Below are 21,184 nucleotides of genomic sequence, written 5' to 3' on the forward strand. Positions count from 1 at the left end.
CTTCAACGAGGTGCAGGTCCTAATATAGGTAATAGTACAGTACAGACAAAGATAAAAACAAACAAACAATATAAATAGAAATGCAAAAATAAAATATAGATGCTATACAAAGAAAACGGGGGTATTCATAAAAAGTGAATGCTGTATCTTGCAGAAATAAATGGGTAATAATTATAACTTATAAAATTTGAATAATATATCCAATATATAGCACAATTATAATTATTGATAGTTTACTTTATTGTACCTTGTGATAATAATAATTTGTCTTTTTTTTCTATATAAATTGCTAGGTAGCTTGTAAATTTCACTAAAGAGATTAATCAAATCTTGTTTTTATCCATAATAACATTTTATAATTCATTTGTTTATTATATTTTGTATTATAAATAAGTAAATAGTCATTAAATGTATCCAATTAATATAGTAGAGGAAGAATCAGAATCAGAAATACTTTTTTGTTAATCGTTAACAGCTCCCAAACTGTAAGTGATAGCAAGAAAACACAACTTTAACACTATACGCCTATACAATATCCTATTTTAACACTATATACACATGTATAAATAACAGTTAAATAAAAGATTATAAAGAATTTAGTCTTTAGAATACACTGATTGTTAAAGTGCAGTATGCATGTGTACTAGTACTATATTTTAACTGTGGTGCAGTATAGACATAAAGTAGTATATAAAATGACTTGTGTCCATAACAACAACAAAGTGAACTCAGTTTCCCAGAATGCCTCTGTGCCAAACAGCGGCAGCAGAGGCGGCACGTTCGTACTCGGTTGCTCGGAAACGGTTTTTCGCGCTGCGGTTTGTCTGTGTCAGTGTGTGTGTGAGTGTTTACACGGATTATTAGTGAGAGACATCATGTCTCCTGCTGTAGCCAGGCCGTCGCTCAGCTCCTGTGCTCACTGAGGGATGAAGAGCCGCCGGCAGAGGACGGTGAAGGCGGGAACCGGCAAGAAGAGAGGTTAGCCTAGCTTAGCTTAGCTTAGCTTAGCTTAGCTTAGCATGCTAACAACAACGTTAAAGTCAGCTGTCACTTTAGCTCCGTGTGTTAGCCCGCAGGATAAACACTGTCTCTGCTTCCTCTGTTTGTAGTTTCTAAACACTGTCTCTGCTTCCTCTGCTGTAGTTTCTGCCTCTGCAAGCATTTGTTTATTAACTCGTGAACACTGGCGGAACAAGTAACGTTTCTCCTGCCTTTAAAAGTAGTAAATACTGCAAGAAATACTCAAGTTACAAGTAAATTAAAAGTAAAACTTGAAGTACTCATTATGTAGAGTTGCCCTTTTCAGAATAATGTTATGTTATGGGATTATTAACATGTTAAACTGCAGCTTAATACATAATAATCTATTATTCACTATATTTAGTGTTTTTAATCTACAAGTATTTAAAGCTATCATGAACACAGTGGATTAAAAAGTACAATGTGTAGAAGTATAAAGTAGCAGACTTATTAGTACTTGAGTACTTGTACTCACAGTAAATGCTGTTTTATCACACTTTTTTTCAAACTTTTATATCTATTTATTGAGTTTTCAAACATATATTTATCATATTTATACTATTTATATCTTCCAGACTTGCCACTGTCTTTTCTTGGATGTCTTTCAGCTTGTATATATATATATATTTTAAATCTTTTACTTATATTTTATATTTCATGTTTATTGCTGTTTGCACCTGGATAAGAGGGAAACGCAATTTCAGTTCTCTGTTTGTCCTGTGCATATAGCAGCATTGATAATAAAGTTGACTTCAACTTGAACATAATAATCTATTATTTACTATATTTAGTGTTATTAATCTAAATCTACAAGTGATTAAAGCTATGAACACAGTGAATTAAAAAGTACAATATGTAAAAGTATAAAGTAGCAGACTCAATTGTACTTGAGCAGAGTACTTGTACTCACAGTAAATGCTCATAATGCTGTTTTATCACTTTTTTTTCAAACTTTTATCTATTTATTGAGTTTTCAAACGTATAGTATTTAGTCGTAACAAATCCAGTTTCAAGTTATTACAAACCCAAGAACAAATAAAGACAACAGACAAGACACCTGTGTAGAAGTAAATAAATAAATAAAGTAAAAACATCATCAATCAGAGTTGGGCATTATAAAAAATATCCTAGTTATTATACCAGCTGATATCCAGTTTAAACCTGACTCATAGTTTTTTGGTTTGTGTGTTGACTTTACCATAATCAGAAATATCTCTAGTCCCCAGCGATGTGTCCCCCTCCACCAGCCTCCCTCCTCTGGTCGAGGGCCAGCTAAGATGCTTCCTGCGGGTGACGTTAAGCCGGGTGCTATGGACCGTCCACAAGCCTCCGTCTACAACGTTTGTCAGGCTGCGCTGGTGGGGGGAGTCCTCCAACGGGACACACTTCATCCCGAGGGATGGATCACAGCAGTCCCAGAAAACCATCAAGACCACAGCTCGGTTCCCCATCCGCTGTGGGCCGAAGCAGTTCACCTCATATCTTACAGGTAACCAAGAGTCGTCGAGTTTGTTTTGAGTTTGATGTTTTAAATCAAACACTAACCTGTCATTGATAATCACAGACATGGGCTCTCTGGTACTGGAAGTTCTGACAAAACTGGATCATTTGCCGATCGCACGGGCTCAGGTTGCAGGCATCTCTCGTCTCTCTCTGTCACACCCCATTAGTGGATTTTACACCCTTGTATCTCCGACGTCTGAGAAGCTGGGAGAGTTACAGGTGAGTGGAAACAAACCATCGAAAACTACCTTTGATACTTTTATTAAACACAACCTTGAGTCTGCATCTTCACTTTTACTTCCACTGTCTCAGGTTTCACTTAATTTGGAGGCTCTGACTGAAGCCTATGACAGCAGCAGCTCAGGTCCCACAGATATCAGCATTGAGGTACCACAAGTCACCACACTGACTGTACCATCGCAGCCCAGATCGCTCTCAGCAGGCAGTGGGAAAGAATCAGCGGGAGGCAGCAGTGGAAACACACCAAGGTTTGAAAATGACTGTTCATGATCGAATGCTCTTTTGTAAGAGCTCACCAGTAACTCTGAGCATAATAATCTTATATTGTATATTACTGTGATATTTTCAGAGGGAAAGACCACTTATATTTCCAAAATGCCCAAAGAAACAAAGAAGAGTCTCTGGAGAATCAGATGCCGAGAACAGACAGACCTCAGAACAGTCAAACAGCTCTGAACCCTTCAAGCCAGGAACCAAGTGGCCAAGCAAGCAGTGATATCCTCTCAGGTTGGTAACAGCACGTTTACACACCCAATGTTCATAACCACAACCACAGTGTTTGTTAACAAATGTCCAACATCTTTTGTTTTCGAAGTTATTCTAGAGCGTGGAAACAAGCTGAGAAATGCTATGGTGATATCAGCCTTGAAATGTGACACGGATTCTGGCCCAGCTCTGAAAGACACCCCTCTCCCTCTCCCAAAGGATAACGTCCTGCCTCCATCTAAGTCAGTCCTCAGATGTTTGTAAAACATTTTAAAATGTCGTGATGCACAATCTGTAATACTTTATTCCTTCACCTGCAGGCCCTTCCCTCCTCCTCCCTCTGGGATGTTTCTTCAAAATATTCTTCATGCTGATTCAGCTCTGAAGCGCTCTGATGAAGCTGCTGTAATCCCAGACTGTGACTTCGACTGTGCTGCTGACATGGATAACAGAGCTGTTGATTTGCTCCTCGGCAGGTACCGATGTGCATATTTATTTCCATATTTGAAAATGTAAGCATTCCCCCAACTTTCTTTCCTTACTTACTTTTTAAACTTTTTTTTTTTAGCTTAAACACCTCTCCTCTCCCTCTCTGGGATGTCGAGGACTCTCTACCTGAATCTCTGTCTGGTCACAGCAGTGTGTGTGGAGACAGTGAGCTCAATGATCCACAGTATGATCAGAGCTTACTGGAGAATTTGTTCTACAAAACTCCTGTAAGTAAACTGTGAGTGGAAAACATGTTTTATGTGTAATATCAGTGTCATTTAAACCTGTTATTTGTCCGTCAGGTGTCAGATATCAGACCAAATGACACTGAGCCCTTGAGTGAAAAACAGCTGACACAGTCTGGACCAAAGATTAGTGGAGGGTAAGGACCTTTACATGCCCCTTAAGCTCCATGCTGCTTGGACAGTAAACAGCAAAAAGCTTCTTTTAAAAGATCAGGTGGGGGTTGGGTGCATGTGAGTGTCAACCAATTATTCTCATTCTTTCAAAGATGACGGTCTGATCTTGATTCAAAAGGGCATATCTTCACCAAAACATCCTCTAATAGATTAAAATCTGTGAATAAGCTCATTACAAAGAATAAAAAAGGAAACTGACAATGTTAACAAACCACTTACATGTGATCCAGTCCGAATTCAGAGCCTCAGAGGTCTACAGACGCTGGTGGGATTCCTCCTGGCCTGAGCACAGAGCAGCTGACTTTGCTGAGTTTGATCCGGCTGGCGAGAGTGAGCGTCGACTCGCTGGCTGTATCTACAGGCAGTACCACACAGAGAAAGACCTTGAGTAAAGGGAAACCTCCACGACCATTAACCAGCAAGAAGTGGTAGGCAAAACATTATTATTACATTTCTCATTTTAAAAACAACATTGTCATTATGAGTAATTAAATGCTGTTATGTCTCCTGTCTTTTTTTATTAGCACGTATTTTATTGAGTACGTGTTCCCGGTGGCTTCCACTTCCAGTCGACATGATCGTAGCAAGGGTGGAGATGGAGAGGTGACCAGAGCTGTTTCCAGTAAAGTCACAGGAGGAGGTATGACCCGTTAGAATAAAACAGTTTTCTTTTATTAACCTGAACAAAAATACTTTGGTTTGTGGCTGTATCTGACACTCTTCTGTGTTTTTTAGCGGTGAAGTTCCAGCAGCACTCCGTCTTTGCTGTCCACCTCAACGCTGCAACAGTTAAACAGTGGTGGGGAACTGATCTGACTTTCAAGATTTACTCACGAAAGAGCGACCAGAAGAAAGTAAGGACGAAACATCACTGTCTTTACTGGTTAAAATCAGTTGGCTATTGTTTTCTGGGTCTCTCCTGTATTCTTTGACAAAGGCGTACCTGTATTAAATTAAGTTGTTCTTCTGGTAACGATAAATTATAAGGTTCGTCTGTTGAAGAAATTAAGTGCTGGTGATGACTTCAAGCTTCTCTTGTTGCAGCCTGTTCTCATCGGTAAAGCGGTTCACCCACTGCGCTGTCTGCTGCAGAGCCAGCGGCTGAGTCAGTGTGTCGTCTTACCTGTGCAGAGCGAGGAAGGAAACTGTGAAACGCAGGAAGTAGGACCTCTCAAGGTGTCTCTAGAACTTACTACAGACAACAAAGATTTCTCCTCTAAAAGCAAGGTGGCATGGAGAGACAAATCGCCTGCGCAAACTGTACCCAGTCCACAGAGAGAGGCGAGCCCCAGACCTCAACATGCTGACGTTGGCAGGGAGGAGATAGCAGCTGGCTCTTTAGAAGATTCGAGGCTTAATGCTTGGAGTCCTCAGAAACCCACAAAAGAACCAGCTCCCCACCCCATTCTCCACACATCTCCTCATAGATCCCAGCAGCATGTTGAGGAGGACCCTGAGGTCTTGCTGCACACCTTACTCATGGTGCCAGACGGAAAGAACTTCAGTAGTGGGTCCAGTCAGGCTCCAAACGTGTACTTGAACTGTAAACTCTTTTGGTGCGATGAGATGGCGAGGTCTGTCATCAGCTGGGGTCAGGCTAACCCTTCTTTCAGTTTTGTTCAGGTAAGCACAGGAGATCAAGTTTTCTAACCGAATTGTATACAACAAGTATTATCAAGCAGAATCCTGCTGTGACCTACTTAACTGTTTCTGCATCTTTTGTCTCAGGTGACTCCTGTTGCCTTAACAACTAAGCTGCTGGAGCGGATGAAGAATAATGTGATGGTGATCGAGGTGTGGCAGAAGACGGGAGGTTCGGGACAGGATCGACTGCTCGGCCTCGTTAAATTACCTCTTCACCAATTCTACATGTCGTTTAGGCAAGTCGTGGAAAGACTATACTTTAAGAAAAGACTGTAGATGATCACCAAATATTAAGTGATCTTAAAGAAGTTGAAGTTGACTGATCGATGAATCGAGAAAATAAACTGCTAATGATGATTATCAGAAAACATATTTAGATTTTTTTATCTGGATCATTTTCATCCTGTTTTATTTGACCTGCCCTCTGGGAGGCGCCATTGTACACCTACAAATAGAATAATACTTTTATCCAACATACACGAGTAACAAAAGGAAACACTGGGAATTTTCCATCACTGCACAGACCTTGTATGAGTGGACTAAAACAAATCTAACTCTTTTTTTTTTCTCCCTTCCAGGGATCCAAAGATCGCCCACCTTCTTCTCCAGGCACAGTACCCAGTTCTAGGGGTGGACTGCTACATGCCGGTCATTGACGTGTTCTCAGGTAGTTGTAAAGGAAACCTCCGGGTTGTTTTGGCTATGGGCCGATCGGAGCAGATCGTTTCCCTGCAGCACACGAGGGATGAAGAATACGACTCTTTATCTCATCTTGTGAGGCCAGTTCATCTGCTTGATCATCAGCCACATGCACAAACAAAGGTCATTGTTAAATTTGACTTCATGTTTTTCTGTTTGTTCTTGTCACAGGCCTGTGATAACACCCTGTGAGGCTGTTTATAGAAAAGTTACACGCTGCCTGTGTTGACAGGACGTGAAGTCCTTTTGACCTCCTCTCACTGTGTTTCTCCTTCAGGCGACTGCGGCACGACGGGAAACGATGAGAGAGCATCTGTTTGTGATAAAGGTGGAGAAGGTAAATGGGCTGACACCTCTGCAGTCCACGGTGTGGGGTGAAGCTGACTGCTACGTCCAGTACAGTTTCCCCTGTCAGGAGGGTGACCCTGCTGCAGAAGTGGACCAAAACCTCATAGAGACTAGTAAGTCCTTTGTAAATGTAAAACATATACATTATACATAGATAAATGTAAAGTCTGTCTTCACTCTGACCTGTATCTCATCTCCAACAGGCGTGAATCTGAAGCCGTTTCGTACCACGACAACTCTGTGTGTCCCCAACCCGATGTTTGGCCACACTGAGACTCATGTGCTTCTGGCTCCTGAAGGAGTTCCTGTTCAGAGGCTGCTGCTCAGCTCTCTGTCAAGTCAAGGCCTGAGTAGTGGAGGAGGGGTCCAGTTTGAAGTGTGGTGCAGGTTTGTGGTTCTTTGTGTTGAACATGAAGTAGTTCAACAGTTTCATAGCATAGCATCTTTGCTTGATATTGTTTTCATATAAGGTGTTTTTATGTCTCTTCAGATATTATTATCCAAATGTTCGAGACCAGCTTGTAGCCAAAGGACTGCTGCCGCTGTCCAAACTGTGTGCCATGGTCACCATGCAGAGGCAGCAGCCTGACGAGGCTCAAATGTTCTCCCTGCCCCTGATTCCCAGGACAGACAGTCCCTCAGGATGTCAGCCTCATCCCTCAGGTACACACACACACACAGCAACAGCAATAAAATGCTGTACTAACACTTCTTAAATATGCCGACTGATCTGTTGTGTTTCTCAGGCTTGCTGGATGTGTGCATTCGTTACAAACACAGACCGGTGAGACCTGAAGGGCAGAGCGGTACAGGCGCTGCCTCTCGGGTCGTGACACTCGTGGTTCAGGTGCACAGAGCATCGGGTCTGCAGGCCGCAGCCAGGTACATCACCATCACTGCTCTCTTCAGAGTTTTATAGTTTTATTTGTTTCTATTTTGTTCTTGTGGTAAAAACACAAATCACAGAATTTACACTCCATATACATATTAAAAATACTTATACTTTTGTTTTTCGTTTCAGGGTCGTATCTGAAAAAGACGAAAGATTCAGGTACTTTGTCGGTGTGGGAGTGAACACCTACGTCACGGTCCAGCTCTCCTTCCTGCCTGTGAATGACAGGAGGAGCACCCGCATATCTGCCAGGTCCTTCTGCCCGGAGTTCGACCACCACATGGAGGTGTCCTGTGATCTGCTGGCTCTGAGGAGCAGCGGAGAAACCTGCAGCCTGGCTGAGCTGCTGGAGGAAGCATCCGCTGTCTTCACCGTGTGGAACAAAGACAATCGCAAAGGTTTGATATTTCCATAAAATCTTGTATTTCTGCACGTGTGTAGCTTTAATGATTTCTCTCTGGAGGTTATTAATTTGTTTTGTCGTATTTGTTGCAGCAGTGCCGACTAAAGATGTGATGTTGGGCACAGTGAAGATACCACTGGCTGATCTCGTCCATAAAAGAACAGGTGAGCTGAGTAACTGCTGGGTCAAATAGATTTTCTGATGAACACACAGTGATTGTGTCTCTTCTTCCCAACATAAAGGTATCTCCGGCTGGTTTGGTGTGTATAAACCTCAGGAATCAAACTCTCCTCAGCGCCAGCAGGTTTTGGTCGGAGGCCTTGAGGTCTCTGTCAACTTCGTCCACCACTCGGACAGGGAAAGAGTCATTAAAGCTGCTCAGGGTGTGGGCTGGGAAATGTCTCAGGATGAAGTGGAAGACGATGTCGACCCCTGTGAAAAAAGCATGAGAAAATTGTCTTTGACTTTTTCGATGCCTAGAGTGTGGCTACCTGTCCACTGCTTGCTTCTGCCAGACCACAGTGAGCTTCAGCGCTCCACCTACTGCTACGTCAGGTACAGGTTCTACGACCAGGATGCCTTCTGCTCCGAGATGAGACACCCATCTGTTGTGGAGGGTGGAGAAGAAGGCCAGGCCACGGTGAGCTTCCAGGGAAGTAAATCTGTGCTGCTGAGGAGCACTCAGCCCTTGATGTGGTATCTCAGAGAGGAGAGGCTGGAGATTCAGGTGTGGGTCGCCTTTCAAAAAGACAAAACCCAAAGACCCAGAGACACAGACCGACTGGTGGGTTCAGCGTTTGTCGACCTGTCCCCTCTTGCAAAGACGCCCAAGCAGAAGCTCACTCTCAGTGGTAAGAGATTATTAATAGTGTAATTTAACTGATTACTCTTGGCTGAGTGTAATCACAGTTTTGTGGTTTTACAGGAGTGTATCCGCTGTTCAGACGCTCAGCAACAGATCTGCAAGGGGCTGCTCTCAGGGTCCACATCACCCTGACAGCAGGTTTCGTCCCTGCTGAGGACACCCATGTGGACTCGGACAGTCAAGGGGAGCTCCTGTCAGACGAGGCTGAAGAAGCAGATCGAGCCCCCTCGCCCTCTACGCCCAGAAACTCACAAAACAGACACAAGAATAAATCCAGAACAACTCCAGACATCACGTCTGTGCAGCACACAGAGATGAGTGCGGATGAATCTTTTCCTGTGACTGTTGCAGTGGATCGGGCGATGCACCTTAATCTGAAAGGTGAGCTTGACCTGAAATCTTTTTTTTTCCTCCACCCTGTTTTAAACCATCAGAACTTTAAAATGATGTGTGTCATGTTTCTCTGGCAGGTTGTCCTCTAGCAGAGCGCAGTGAAGGCTCACCATGCTGCTGTGTTTCCTACATCACTGCAGACTCTGCTGAACCAGCGTCCACAGCTGTCATAGCCAACACCGACTCTCCCGTGTGGGACCATCAGCACCAGTGCAGGTTAGAATCAAATCACAGACATCGCCTTAAACGTTCGATGACAAATCACTGATTGAATCTAGACTGATGATTTGTTTTTCATTTACAGGCTTTCGAAGCAGCTACTGATCGATCCTCAACAGTCTCTCGTGTTCAAAGTCTGGCACAAAGGAGGTACAGGAAGCCGTTTCACTTCATGACGTCTGTCACATTTATCTGTTTGACATATTAATTCACTCTTTGGTTTTTGTACTTCCGTAGAAATGGAGAGGGTGATTGGATTTGCCTCTGTGGACCTGTCCCCCTTACTCTCTGGGTTCCAGTCAGTGTGTGGTTGGTACAACATCACAGACTTCAGCGGTCAGTGTCACGGCCAGCTCAAAGTGTCCATCACTCCGTTAAAGGGCGTCCAAGATCTCCGCGAACAGAGAAAAACTGTGAACGAAGAAGCTGCCAAAAGCTCCCCGGTTAGAGAAACTGTTCGTACATACAGAAACCCTTTTATGATTTATTTAAAAATAAAACCAATAAAGTGAGTGTTTTGTATCAACAGGCTTTATTTAGGTCACACCATCTCAGCTACCACACCACAGCCTCATACAGCAGCTTCCCCTCTCACATCAGCCGATACCCTGAGCAGAAGATCTCGTCACCTGACCACTCGAACAGGATGTTCTCTGAAAGGTTTGTGAAAGTGTTACACGTTTATTCAGCTGATAAAAGCTTCCACAGCCTGTCCACCATTGTATTTATTTGTCTTCTCCTACAACTGTTCAGTGAGAGTGACCGTCATTGTGAGCACATGGACAAAGTACGCCTTTACCATCAGAGTCTGCAGGAGCAAACAGCAGCTCACTCTGTCTGCAGCAGCAGCGCGAGTGACATAAATCCCTCCAGCTCGATCCTGTTTTCAGCACTCAGGTATGATTTCTCAGACAGACCACAGACCTGCTTTGTTTTGTTTTCAAAAGAAAATCAGAGCCTTGACTACGACTCTTTGTTTTTACAGGAAAAAACTGAGTGAGCTCGACAACATCCAGAAATACTTCAGCCGTAAGCTTTCAACTCCCACGTTTCCAGCCATGAGTGAACAGGACTTTCCCAACAAGTGTGAACAAGAACAGAGGGACACAGACGCGTGTCAGCTTCTTCTCAAGTCCAACCAGTTAGTTGGAGAAGTCAACAACATCATTAGTGGTAAGGTTCTTACTAACACTGAAGATAATCCACTTAACGGGTCACAAAGCAGAAACATACATGATTTAATTATTTAAAAAAGGCTGGAACATTTAAGATTATTTTTGGCAGGTAAACTTGCCTAATATTTTTGTCAGATGGTTCGCGATATAAAAGGTTTGCTACACATTTACTTGGAACATCAAAAAGTAGAGAACTTGACTGGTGGGAGACGAATACACTGAATGATCATGAAATAAAAAGCTTGATCTTCTCGAGGGCCGTCACTAAACTCTTCAGTGTCTTCTTCACGCAGGTTTACGAGGACAACACCACCTAGAAACAATTCCCTCAAACACACAGAGCAGCCCGACAACTTCCCCTCTTGGAGACAACAACCCTCAGACGATCCCTGAGAGTATCTCCCGTCCACGCACAGTTTCAGTTTCGTCCCAAGAAGATGTGATTCTTCTGTCCAAGATTTCAGAGGACCACACAGACTCTGAGCCTGAAGAAGAAGAAAAAGAGTCAGAGGATGAAAACAAAGAAGGAACAGATGAAGATGAATACGGGACAACTTTCAGACGGGACAAGGAAGCTGATGACGATGATGAAGAGGAAGATGAAGACTACGAGGAGGTTGTGGTGAAGCCAAGAACTCTAAATGAGCTGACCTCTTTAACAGACAAGACTAGTCCTTGGACCAGCATCATGTCAGACCCTGATCTGGTTTCTCTGGAGAGCCTGGAGGCACCAGAGGAGCCGGACCTGAGCCAAGACGAGGACGGGAAGAGGGCGGTGTTAAATCTGCAAACTTGTGACTCTGGAGAGGAACGTGACGAAGAAGAAGACTCAGACCGAGAGGAAGACAGGACGCTACAAGATGTGAGACAAGCAAGTGAAGCCGACAGTTCCATCGAGGAGTCAGGTGACGAAGGTTTGTCACCCAACACAGAGCACGCCACAGATACCCATGATGCTTCATGCTCACGGGACAACGAAGACACGCCACTGCAACCGTATCCTTGATCTGTATTTGTTGTCGCCTTTCTTTCTGGCTGTCAGAGCAGTTTTTACTTTTTACGTAAGATCAAAGATTCATGAGAAAACTTGCTCAGGATGCTGTGAGCAGGTAAATCTTGTCTTTGCCACTTTGACGCTATAAAAAGTTTTAAAATGTCTTTTTGCCATTTTCAAGCCTCGTCTCATGAATCTTTGATCTCACCTGGCCTACAGGACACTGTCACACTGTATTTATTTATTTATTTATTTATTTATTTTAACATTCATATATTCAGCTCCGTGCCTGTCGACGTCCCTAATTTCTTCCTCCCGTCTCACCAACTGGAGGCGTCCATGAGAGCCATACGATTAGCTCCTTCTTTCTCCCAGATGTCCAGTGACCCGGTGAGTATTTCTCACCATCTCCACCCCTGACATTCACACTCTGTCTGGCATTCATTAGACTTTTATGCAGTCCTATTGGAAGGGTGTGTTACTTTGAGAGATATTTGAACAAATGAGACATTAAACAACGCCACAACACGCCCTACTCAGAAAAAGCAGCTTCATTCATTCTTTGCACTGCAGTGTCAACATGTGATTTATCGCCCGTCATTCAACCTGTTACAGTGTTAATGTCGTCTGTCACATTTAGTTTGTGAGTCTGTAGACTTTAGCTTTGAGTTGATAAAGTTGTCTTAAGAATAAGAAGAATGTGTGTTTGTATCCCGTCTGTCACCTCCAGCTCGCTCTATTCTAGGACACTGCTGTGATGTAACCAAAGGTCTGTGGCAGCTGTTTTATTACAAGAACAAAACACTCCCCGCTCCACTCCCCTTCCCTAATGGTTAGGCCTCTGGCGTCTGTGACGACATCTAATAAAATCAGACCGGTAACAGCTGGTTTTGTTTTGGAAATGTCACATTGTGAGTTACATTTCATAAGTTTGTTAGTTTATTGAATTAAATGGCACAATACAACAAAATAACCTCACATGATCAAATGAAAGCAATATTCTGGACACAAAACAATTTTGTCAAGACAAAATAAAATTAAAGTACACATCATTCTGTAAATAAGGTGGTTAATATTGTTGTTGTTTAGTTTTTACTCACATATTACTCAGATCTTCAGAGTCGGAAGGCGTAACATTACATTTTTTTCTATGTAGCAGTGCCACAGAGCCAAATGTTCTTGTAATTCATGTTATGTGTGGAAAGTATTCACACGCCTTCACATCTTTTAAATTTTCTACATTGTCTTGAAGGAGTTGCGATATACTCTAAATACTTGTCGGCTGCTTTGCCTTCACACTGCGGGCCAACTCATCCCAAACAATTTCACCTGGGTGATTGTGAAGGCCAGGTCGTCTGATGCAGAGAGCCTGGAGGTGTGTTTTAGGTCCCACGAAGATCAAACCATGTCACTGATGAATGATATGGCAGCCTTGAATTTATTTTTAAAAATCGCCAACAGTGTCACCTGCAAAGCACCTCCACCTCCCTGCTTCAAGGTGGGAACCACACATGCAGATATGGTCAGTTGTCCACACAGTAACTGGAATGAAATTTGGAGATTTCAAAGTAGGTTAGGTTGAATCAGATGGTGCGTTCAAATTTGTGAACGTTATTTAATTTCAATCTGAGCTCAGGTGCGTCCTGTTTGCTTTTTATTATCCTTCCACCTTCATGAACTGCAGGCTTGGTTTGTAGATACCATGATTTAAAATTCATCAATCTGCTTCAGGTGTATCAGCAAACACGAAGAGACTTCAACTTAAACTGGTATTAATCAAAGAGGTTTGAGTCGTTGACATTCTGCAAAACTGGTGAAGCACGTTGATATTGTGTGCACATATTTACACTTCCATCATTCAGACCAGAGGCAAACCGTTCAGCCAGGTCACTCTCAGTCAGCCATGGGAAAAGTATTTCTGCGTCACACCAGTTGGAGGATCCAGTTTTGTGGAGGGTGTGGAGGTGACAGGTGAAGGGTGATGTGTCTGTTTGCAGGAGCTAGTTCTAACTAGTTAATTGTTCCAGATCTGAAGATTGTACACTGTACTAGAGACGGACATGCCTGTTTAACACTAAAATGAACTTTAGACAAGGAAAGGCTTGCTGTGTTTGAGTGGCGACTTGCCACACACCTCAGACACAATAAAATATCGTTTGACTAATTAGTCTGCTTGTTTTGAGTCACGCCTTGTAAGTGTGTTATCTTCATCATACTTTCAATGTTACTCATACCTCCAGGTGTGTTTTTTCTTGTTTTTCAGGAGCAAAGCTCTTCAGTTCACAGCGTTCCACATCGAAGAGGTGCTCGACTGCGTCCCGACATGTCTCCGTCGTCCATGAAGAGAGAGACTGAAAGAATAGCAAAAATATTCGCAGCTCACTTCGATGACAGTCAATAATTCATTCCTGATCACATTTGTGCTGCTCATCGGCTTCAAACCATGAAAAGATCATGTACATTAAATGTAAGATTTTGTATTTTTATAAATAAATATGAACTGTTTACAGCACTGGATCCCCGTTTGTGTTTTGTTTTGGTTGTGATACCAGAACTCCTCCGATGAACAGGCCTCAGGCTGCGTGAACATCCTGACTGTCTGAACCTGAATTTCATTGGTTGCTGCACGCTGGAACAAAATCAGACGCAACTGAAGTCTAGTCAACAACTTATTTTCAAGTCTGGGCAACACCTATATTTCAAGTTACATGTTCTCTATTGTTTTGTGCATGAGACATTCAACATCTCTGTCTTATTCCAAAAGATTATTTATTGCTTGTCAACAAAAACCTCCATGTATGTATGAAGCCGCACACAAGGCTGAAGAAAAATTGGATACACTGCGTGTTTGAATATTATTGTGACACATGTTACGGCACGCCCAGTCTGTCCTTGTCCAGGGTTCTTGTAACATAACTCTCACTCTATTATCTGTACTTCTGTCGCTCTCTTCGCCCCCACCTTTAAACATTCCTGGGAGCCATTGACATGCAGTCAGTCCGGATGCTCGTGTCTAATTCACGCAGAGATAAGCCTAAAAATCATCCAGGCTTCTGTATTGACAGCATTCCAGTTTCACAACAGTCACTCAGCATGAACAGCTGTTTCTACACACCCTCCCTGTTGATTTCGAGTTACTATTGTGACTCCTGTGATTAATAAATGTAAATAAATAATGCTCTGTTTGTTATTCAATTGTAATCCAGGCACTGTGCTCAGACAACACTGAATTCAGTCTGGAAGACTGGCCCGGCTACACCTTCACGGGCGGCTGCACTTCAGTGCAAATGAATTGCCAAGTCATAACCGAAGCTGCCTCGTGATGCTTTCCACATAGAGCAGGTCTGTACTGCATTCTTACAGAAACACATTTCCTTCAGTGACTTTCTGACTTCATGTGATGCACAAAAGATATTTTTAATGAGCTTTAATTGTGAAAGATGCAACTGTAAAACGTCACAGTCCCATGCATTGCAAAGCTGTGCCCCTGGTGATGACATCCCAGCTGTTTTTAATTTAGTTTTATTTATTTTGCACAGTTAAAATGACATAGAAATGACAAATATAGGAAATAATGTATAGTGCAGGGAGAGGCAGAAAACCCACATGGGCTTATTTAAAGAAGTTAAAACCTCACAGTTATAAAGAACACAAAATTAACAGAGAGAATAAAGTAATGACAAACTAGTAATAGAAAAAACATACGAATATATAACATCAGCGACAATAACATCAATATAAAAGCAAATTTACATAGCCTGATATTTATAAGTGTGTGTTAAACAGGCTTTTAAACATCTTTTGTAACATTTTATTGTGGGGGAGTTTTCCAAATTTCCATAATTTGGTGCACCTAAATTTAATGAAAATTGACCTCTGCAAGGCAGGATGAAGCTCTCTAGATTGTCGACCTGAATTTAAATTCTGTTCTGGAATATTATTATCACTTGATTATTTAACTTTTAACTGATTTTAAACCTCCATAAAAATTAATTTTGTTTGCAGTTCGAAGCCCAGACCTCTGGCTCTACATTCACACCACTAAATCCTTCATACTGCTCCTTTTAACTAAAAGATTTTCTACATTTTATCAAAGCTTAATGCAGCCAACACCAACAGAACAGACTACAAGTATTTTAAATGGATGTTATTCATATAATAATGATGACATTAGGACCAGTGATTATGGTTTTAAAAACAGGTGAATCATAAACCGCCAGGACCTCCTGGAATGTGGCGTGTCTGGTTTTCATGCAACGTGGTTCAGCTGCAGCCTCCTATAAAAGTCAACAACTAAAGAGGCTGGACTTAGTGAGACACACAGCTTCAGTTTGGCAGCTATTGACGCTCAGACAGTGGTTATTCAAGGCGGCCGGGTGTTGTAGTATTTAGTTGTTTTTGTATTTTAAAGTGGCATGATAGTTTGGAGCTTTTTTATGGCTAATAGCACAACAAGAGGACTTTTCTTTCAAGAGACAAACTTTTCTATACCTGAAACTTGACGCCATCTGTCATGAATGGACGTGTGCTTAGTTTGTTCAAATATTTAAGTTGTGGAGTATAATCCTTTAATGCGGACACACGAAACAGGCGGCTTTGTGTCTTATTGATTTATGGGCTCAGTTTTTTTGTTGTCGGTGTTGTTGTTGGTCCTCTGAGCTCAGTCGTTGATCATGGTTGGTGGAGGAGTTCCTGATCTGGCTCCATCAGCCGCTGTCAAGATCTTTTCAGCTGGAACAGCTGGCTGTGTGGCCGACCTGGTCACTTTCCCTCTGGACACAGCCAAAGTCAGACTGCAGGTGAGGATAATCTACTGTACAGTCAGTGATAAGACTATTGTACAGTGTCTTCATAATTACTGAAGTCATTAAACCACCAAACGACTTGTCACCAGTAAAATATGCAGTAATAAACTGAACATCTGTCTAATTTTCTTATTATTTCTTCACATTTTCTTTACACATTTAACTGTTTATTCATATTTTCTCACTACTTGACAGTTTAAATGCCATCAAAGCTCTTTACACAATACCGGGACGTGATTCTGGTGCAGAAATGTGACATTTTAATTCACTCTTTGGCCTAAAAACAGCCAAATATTAAGAATATTACCTCGTAACAGCAGCATCTGAAAACCTCACCTTATGTAATTGTTGTGTAACCGTAGAAACCCCCTCAGGAACAAGATGTCCTCAGCGATATTTACAATCCTGCTCGTTTCTTTGTTTTTCAGCAGGTTGCTGAAAGGGCACACCTATATGCATATTAATAGACACATAGGATAAGCATATTATTTTTGTTAACAGCAGACTGTTGAGAAACTCATTCAAACACATTTCACATCGTCATGAACACATTTTGTTCTTTCAGATTCAAGGTGAATCCAAAGCCTCACTAGATGTCCAGAGGGCGAGGTACCGAGGTGTGTTTGGCACCATCGTCACCATGGTGAAGACTGAGGGCCCGAGCAGTCTGTACAGTGGACTGGTGGCAGGACTGCACAGACAGATGAGCTTCGCCTCGGTCCGCATCGGCCTGTATGACACCATGAAGCAGTTCTACACCAGGGGGTCAGAAAGTACGTGAAGAAATGTTTGTCTGATCGTGAACTGTCATTTTCATCACACTTCATGTCCCGGCTTGTTTTCCAACAGCAGATGTAAACATGGAATATTGTGCATGTAACTGAACATCATCACCTCTTTTTTATTGATTCTGTCATTACTAGAGCTGCAACTAACGATTATTTTCTTAATTAATCGATTCATTGTTTGGTCTATCAAACACTGAAAACCAAATATATTTAATTTACAATAATGTAAGGTGAGAAAATAAAGCAATCTTCCACATTTGAGAAGCTGGAACCATCAAATTTGACATATTTGCTGTATTTTATTTTTGTTGATTAACTAAACAACTAATTAATTTACTCCTTCTATAATTACTACATGTCCTAACTAGACAGACTGTTTGAGAGTCAAATCAACAGTTTAGTTTGAGGCCATCACAGCATGTTAGTTAATAATAAGTATAAAAATAAATATATAGGTTTACTCAAACATCCAGCTGGCTGAATTAGAGTTGTTCAAACGCTGCCACACCCCCATGTCTGAAAATATTGCTTACATTGCAGGATGATTATAATAGAGAGCTGGTTTGGCAGAAAACGTGCTCCAGGTTATGGGACACAGGTTAGATTGTTCTTAGACGGAGCAGATATGTGTTTATGCCCGAGGCCTGAGGCCTGTCGCTGCAGCTTTGCTGCCATGGAAGTGTTTCAGGGTCTTAAGCCTCTCTGCAAATAACTGCAGTACACACTGCAGCTGAACCTGTTTGAGGTTTGCTTTTAGCTTTGCAGGTTGTGTCTTCAAAGTAAACTTCTCTCCTGTGACAGTCCGTTCACCTCTGAGCTCTGGGGTTTTTTAATGATACAAACAAATCTTCGATGTAGCTTGTTCACAGTGTGCTGCAGGGACGATAAAAGTTTATGATACTCTTTCTGTTCAGCAAGATAATTATCACAAATAAACATTAATATGTAACAACAGGCTGTTAATGAACTACAACGCAAACATTTCAAACGTTTTAGGATGCCGGCAGCACTCTTTTGCCTTCCAGTAAAATATTTATTGGCTGTCACATAAAAAGCCTAAACAGATATTTTAAAAACTACTTCTACTGATGTGTGGCACCAGAGCAAAAAGAAGTACATGCATTGCTTGTATCACAGGTGCAGGTATCGGGACTCGGCTGCTGGCGGGCTGCACCACGGGGGCGATGGCGGTGAGCTTCGCTCAGCCCACCGATGTGGTGAAGGTCCGGTTCCAGGCTCAGGTCCGTCTGCCTGAGAGCGGCTCTGTGAAGAGGTACAGCAGCACGTTTGACGCCTACAAGACCATAGCGAGGAACGAGGGCGTTAAAGGGCTCTGGAAAGGTAAATTAAACCGGCGAGATGAATTCATATTTATAAATGTTCGTTGCAAAGGTGTTAAATTTAAAGAATACTCTAAAGGGGAACTGGGTCATTTGTGGCTGAAGACTACACAAAGATCTGAGGGTCTCTAACCAAACTGCTTGCTGCTTACGCAGTACTCCTTTAAGGTGTTTCAGGTTCAGGGCCCTAAGCATGGTTTTGTTTGTGGCCCCAAAAAATCACACACACACAACAGAGATGGACAAATCATGAGGCTTCCCTTTTTATTTAGCTTCAGGTCACGTACACTAATGTTATAATACAAGATTTGAGCACTGAGGATTTTATTGAGAATCATTATAAAGTTTCAGGGTGTTCCCGTAACCATAGTAACTCACAGAGCCAGAAGAGTGGTTCAAAGACTGAATGAAGCTGTTTTGTCAGACGTGTTCTCACAATACTTGACAAACTGTGTGTCAGAATGAGACAGTCAGTCAAAAACTAATTGACAACTTAAGCATAAGTGGCGTGAGAGCATGCGGAAAGTGTTCACCAATCCGTCTTTTCAGGCTGTCTGCCCAACATCGCTCGTAACGCCATCGTGAACTGCTCCGAGCTGGTGACCTATGACATCATCAAGGAGCTCATCCTGAAGTCCAACCTGATGACGGGTGAGTGCATTTCTTTGTGAGTTTGTCCCTGGGTTTGTCAATGAACTAAAGTGAACATTTTGTTTTCAACAGACAACATGCCGTGTCACTTCACAGCCGCCTTCGCAGCAGGTTTCTGCACCACCATCGTGGCATCGCCGGTGGACGTGGTGAAGACACGCTTCATGAACTCGGTGCCCGGGCAGTACAGCGGCGCGATGAACTGTGCCTTAACCATGCTGGTTAAAGAGGGACCCACAGCTTTCTATAAGGGGTACGTGGTGTAGTTATCTAACAGCAGACTAAAAATAAATGAGGATTTTGATTTTTCCTGACTCGTCTTCTTCTTTTTATAGATTCGTGCCCTCGTTTCTTCGTCTGGGCTCCTGGAACATTGTGATGTTTATGAGCTACGAGCAGATTAAGAGAGCTGTGGTACGACTTCAGCACTGAACTGTCTGACAGCTGGTTTGGCACTCAGTGACACACACGGTTATTATGACTGCTGCTGCTGCTGCTGGTCCGGACCTGTTCATCCTCAGGGATTATTGAAGAGACCAGTCTCAAAATGGAAAAAACGGCAGGGATGATTTTGCTGACTTGCGCACAATCAGTGAAAAAAAGTCATTTAGACATGTCAGAGTGGGAAACGCATCAAGATAACCAAATAAATTGTAGCTGCTTCAGTTTTAGGCTCCTGGTTTGTGCATGATGCCTCACCTACTATGACACCTGAGAGAAAGTTGTTTGTATCGAGTAGAATCTGATGTGGATGCAGAGTTTCAGAGTTACGGGAACATTTCTAGATTGTCTTTGTTTGTGGAGTTCATGTCTTCTGGTGAAACGCCCTTGTTTGTATGATGATGTGGGGGGGGGAAATGCAGCTTTCATCTTAATTTTTGTAGGAATTAGGGTTATTTTTATTTAAAACTTAGTCTTCTGATTATTCTTAACAATATTTCTATTTAAAATTAGTTTGGTCTTTAAATTGTTACAAATTTATGAAACATACCCATCACTATTTCACCAAATCTCTAATTTTGTCTGACTGACACACAATATACAATTTACTGTCACAGTTAACAGTAAAGTCAGAATAGTCGTAGTAATATTTGGCTTTTTTTTTTCAGTTGACGAGTTGATTTGTCAACTTGTCATTTCAGGTTTACGTTTCAGGAATAAGCCAAAGTTACATAATGTTAAAAGTACAAGAAATACTGTGCATGTTGTGTATTATATAGCTATTGGAAAGTATATGTATTTATTAATAAGTATATCTGTGAAATATGCATGACTGGTTTTTGTTTAAAGTCATTCATACTTGATGAACCTCCGAGCATCACTCCTTTCGCTCCTGCTGTAATACCGGATGCTGTTACAGATACTGTACTCTATAATCCCCCGTTACGTGTGACCATTCAGAGGAACAATGTGAAGATAAAACACCCAACAAAACTGAGATACAAGTCAACACTAACAGCCAATGAAAAGGCTCCTCAGACATGACTCAGACTTTTTAATAACAGCTGTGTTTACATAAAAAAAAGGTGTGTTGTCATATTTGTAGCATGTGGTCCAACACTGCTTTTTAAAATTAAATTAATATGTCACATCAGAACAAATGGCTTTGTTGAGCTTTTGGAGATCTAAATCCGTATGAGCTGATTTCTTTTCATATATTTTGTATTTAATGTTGAAAATAACAAAGTTCTCCATCAGACGATGCAGACGCTCGGTGGTGAAAGAGCTGAAAGCACAAAACGATCAGCTGACAGACAAGAAAATTGCCCAATTTGAGTGTTGTGGGACAAAAGAGGCTGCTGACAAAGATG

The 21,184-nt window shown here is 42.0% G+C and overlaps 2 protein-coding genes across 6 annotated transcripts; both read left to right on the forward strand.

Moving 5' to 3' along the window:
* The first annotated feature begins 758 nt into the window (after positions 1-758).
* c2cd3 (C2 domain containing 3 centriole elongation regulator) lies at positions 759-15,330 on the forward strand. 5 transcript variants are annotated; one of them, XR_003462585.1, is made up of 34 exons: positions 760-978; positions 2,240-2,509; positions 2,585-2,742; positions 2,836-3,011; positions 3,113-3,270; positions 3,359-3,491; positions 3,570-3,725; positions 3,818-3,965; positions 4,041-4,120; positions 4,388-4,585; positions 4,682-4,797; positions 4,893-5,011; positions 5,202-5,780; positions 5,886-6,037; positions 6,380-6,623; positions 6,778-6,961; positions 7,052-7,235; positions 7,339-7,511; positions 7,595-7,730; positions 7,870-8,138; positions 8,236-8,307; positions 8,386-8,994; positions 9,069-9,389; positions 9,479-9,617; positions 9,706-9,770; positions 9,858-10,063; positions 10,150-10,280; positions 10,374-10,517; positions 10,606-10,793; positions 11,089-11,785; positions 11,890-11,904; positions 12,071-12,179; positions 14,053-14,256; positions 14,996-15,330. XR_003462585.1 is itself a non-coding variant. In XM_027280427.1 (33 exons), exons 1-33 carry the CDS (start codon positions 927-929, stop codon positions 12,532-12,534), a joined length of 6,396 nt encoding a protein of 2,131 aa, XP_027136228.1. In that variant the 5' UTR covers positions 759-926; the 3' UTR covers positions 12,535-14,044. The 5 variants fall into 5 exon arrangements, 4 of the variants coding, with proteins under 4 accessions (XP_027136228.1, XP_027136226.1, XP_027136227.1 ...); XM_027280427.1 differs by lacking the exons at positions 14,053-14,256; positions 14,996-15,330 and adding an exon at positions 12,520-14,044 and having other exon boundaries at positions 759-978; XM_027280425.1 differs by lacking the exon at positions 14,996-15,330 and having other exon boundaries at positions 14,053-14,306.
* Positions 15,331-15,726: 396 nt separating this feature from the next.
* LOC109142054 (mitochondrial uncoupling protein 2) lies at positions 15,727-20,225 on the forward strand. The gene is made up of 6 exons (XM_019274450.2): positions 15,727-16,588; positions 17,160-17,367; positions 18,520-18,723; positions 19,272-19,373; positions 19,446-19,626; positions 19,709-20,225. Exons 1-6 carry the CDS (start codon positions 16,463-16,465, stop codon positions 19,803-19,805), a joined length of 918 nt encoding a protein of 305 aa, XP_019129995.1. The 5' UTR covers positions 15,727-16,462; the 3' UTR covers positions 19,806-20,225.
* The last annotated feature ends 959 nt before the right edge of the window (positions 20,226-21,184 follow it).

The sequence above is a fragment of the Larimichthys crocea genome, chromosome VII, assembly GCF_000972845.2.
Source record: "Larimichthys crocea isolate SSNF chromosome VII, L_crocea_2.0, whole genome shotgun sequence".
Taxonomy (NCBI): Eukaryota; Metazoa; Chordata; class Actinopteri; family Sciaenidae; genus Larimichthys; species Larimichthys crocea.

What these genes read in the sequence shown, in the direction of transcription:
- c2cd3 (XM_027280425.1), top strand. Translation starts at nt 927, where the DNA reads ATGAAGAGCCGCCGGCAGAGGACGGTGAAGGCGGGAACCGGCAAGAAG. An exon ending in ATGTCAGCCTCATCCCTCAG is followed by an intron (nt 7,512 to 7,594) that starts GTACACACACAC and finishes TGTGTTTCTCAG; the next exon opens with GCTTGCTGGATGTGTGCATT. An exon ending in TCTCGTCCATAAAAGAACAG is followed by an intron (nt 8,308 to 8,385) that starts GTGAGCTGAGTA and finishes CCCAACATAAAG; the next exon opens with GTATCTCCGGCTGGTTTGGT.
- LOC109142054 (XM_019274450.2), top strand. Translation starts at nt 16,463, where the DNA reads ATGGTTGGTGGAGGAGTTCCTGATCTGGCTCCATCAGCCGCTGTCAAG. An exon ending in CAGCCAAAGTCAGACTGCAG is followed by an intron (nt 16,589 to 17,159) that starts GTGAGGATAATC and finishes TTGTTCTTTCAG; the next exon opens with ATTCAAGGTGAATCCAAAGC. An exon ending in CGTTAAAGGGCTCTGGAAAG is followed by an intron (nt 18,724 to 19,271) that starts GTAAATTAAACC and finishes CCGTCTTTTCAG; the next exon opens with GCTGTCTGCCCAACATCGCT.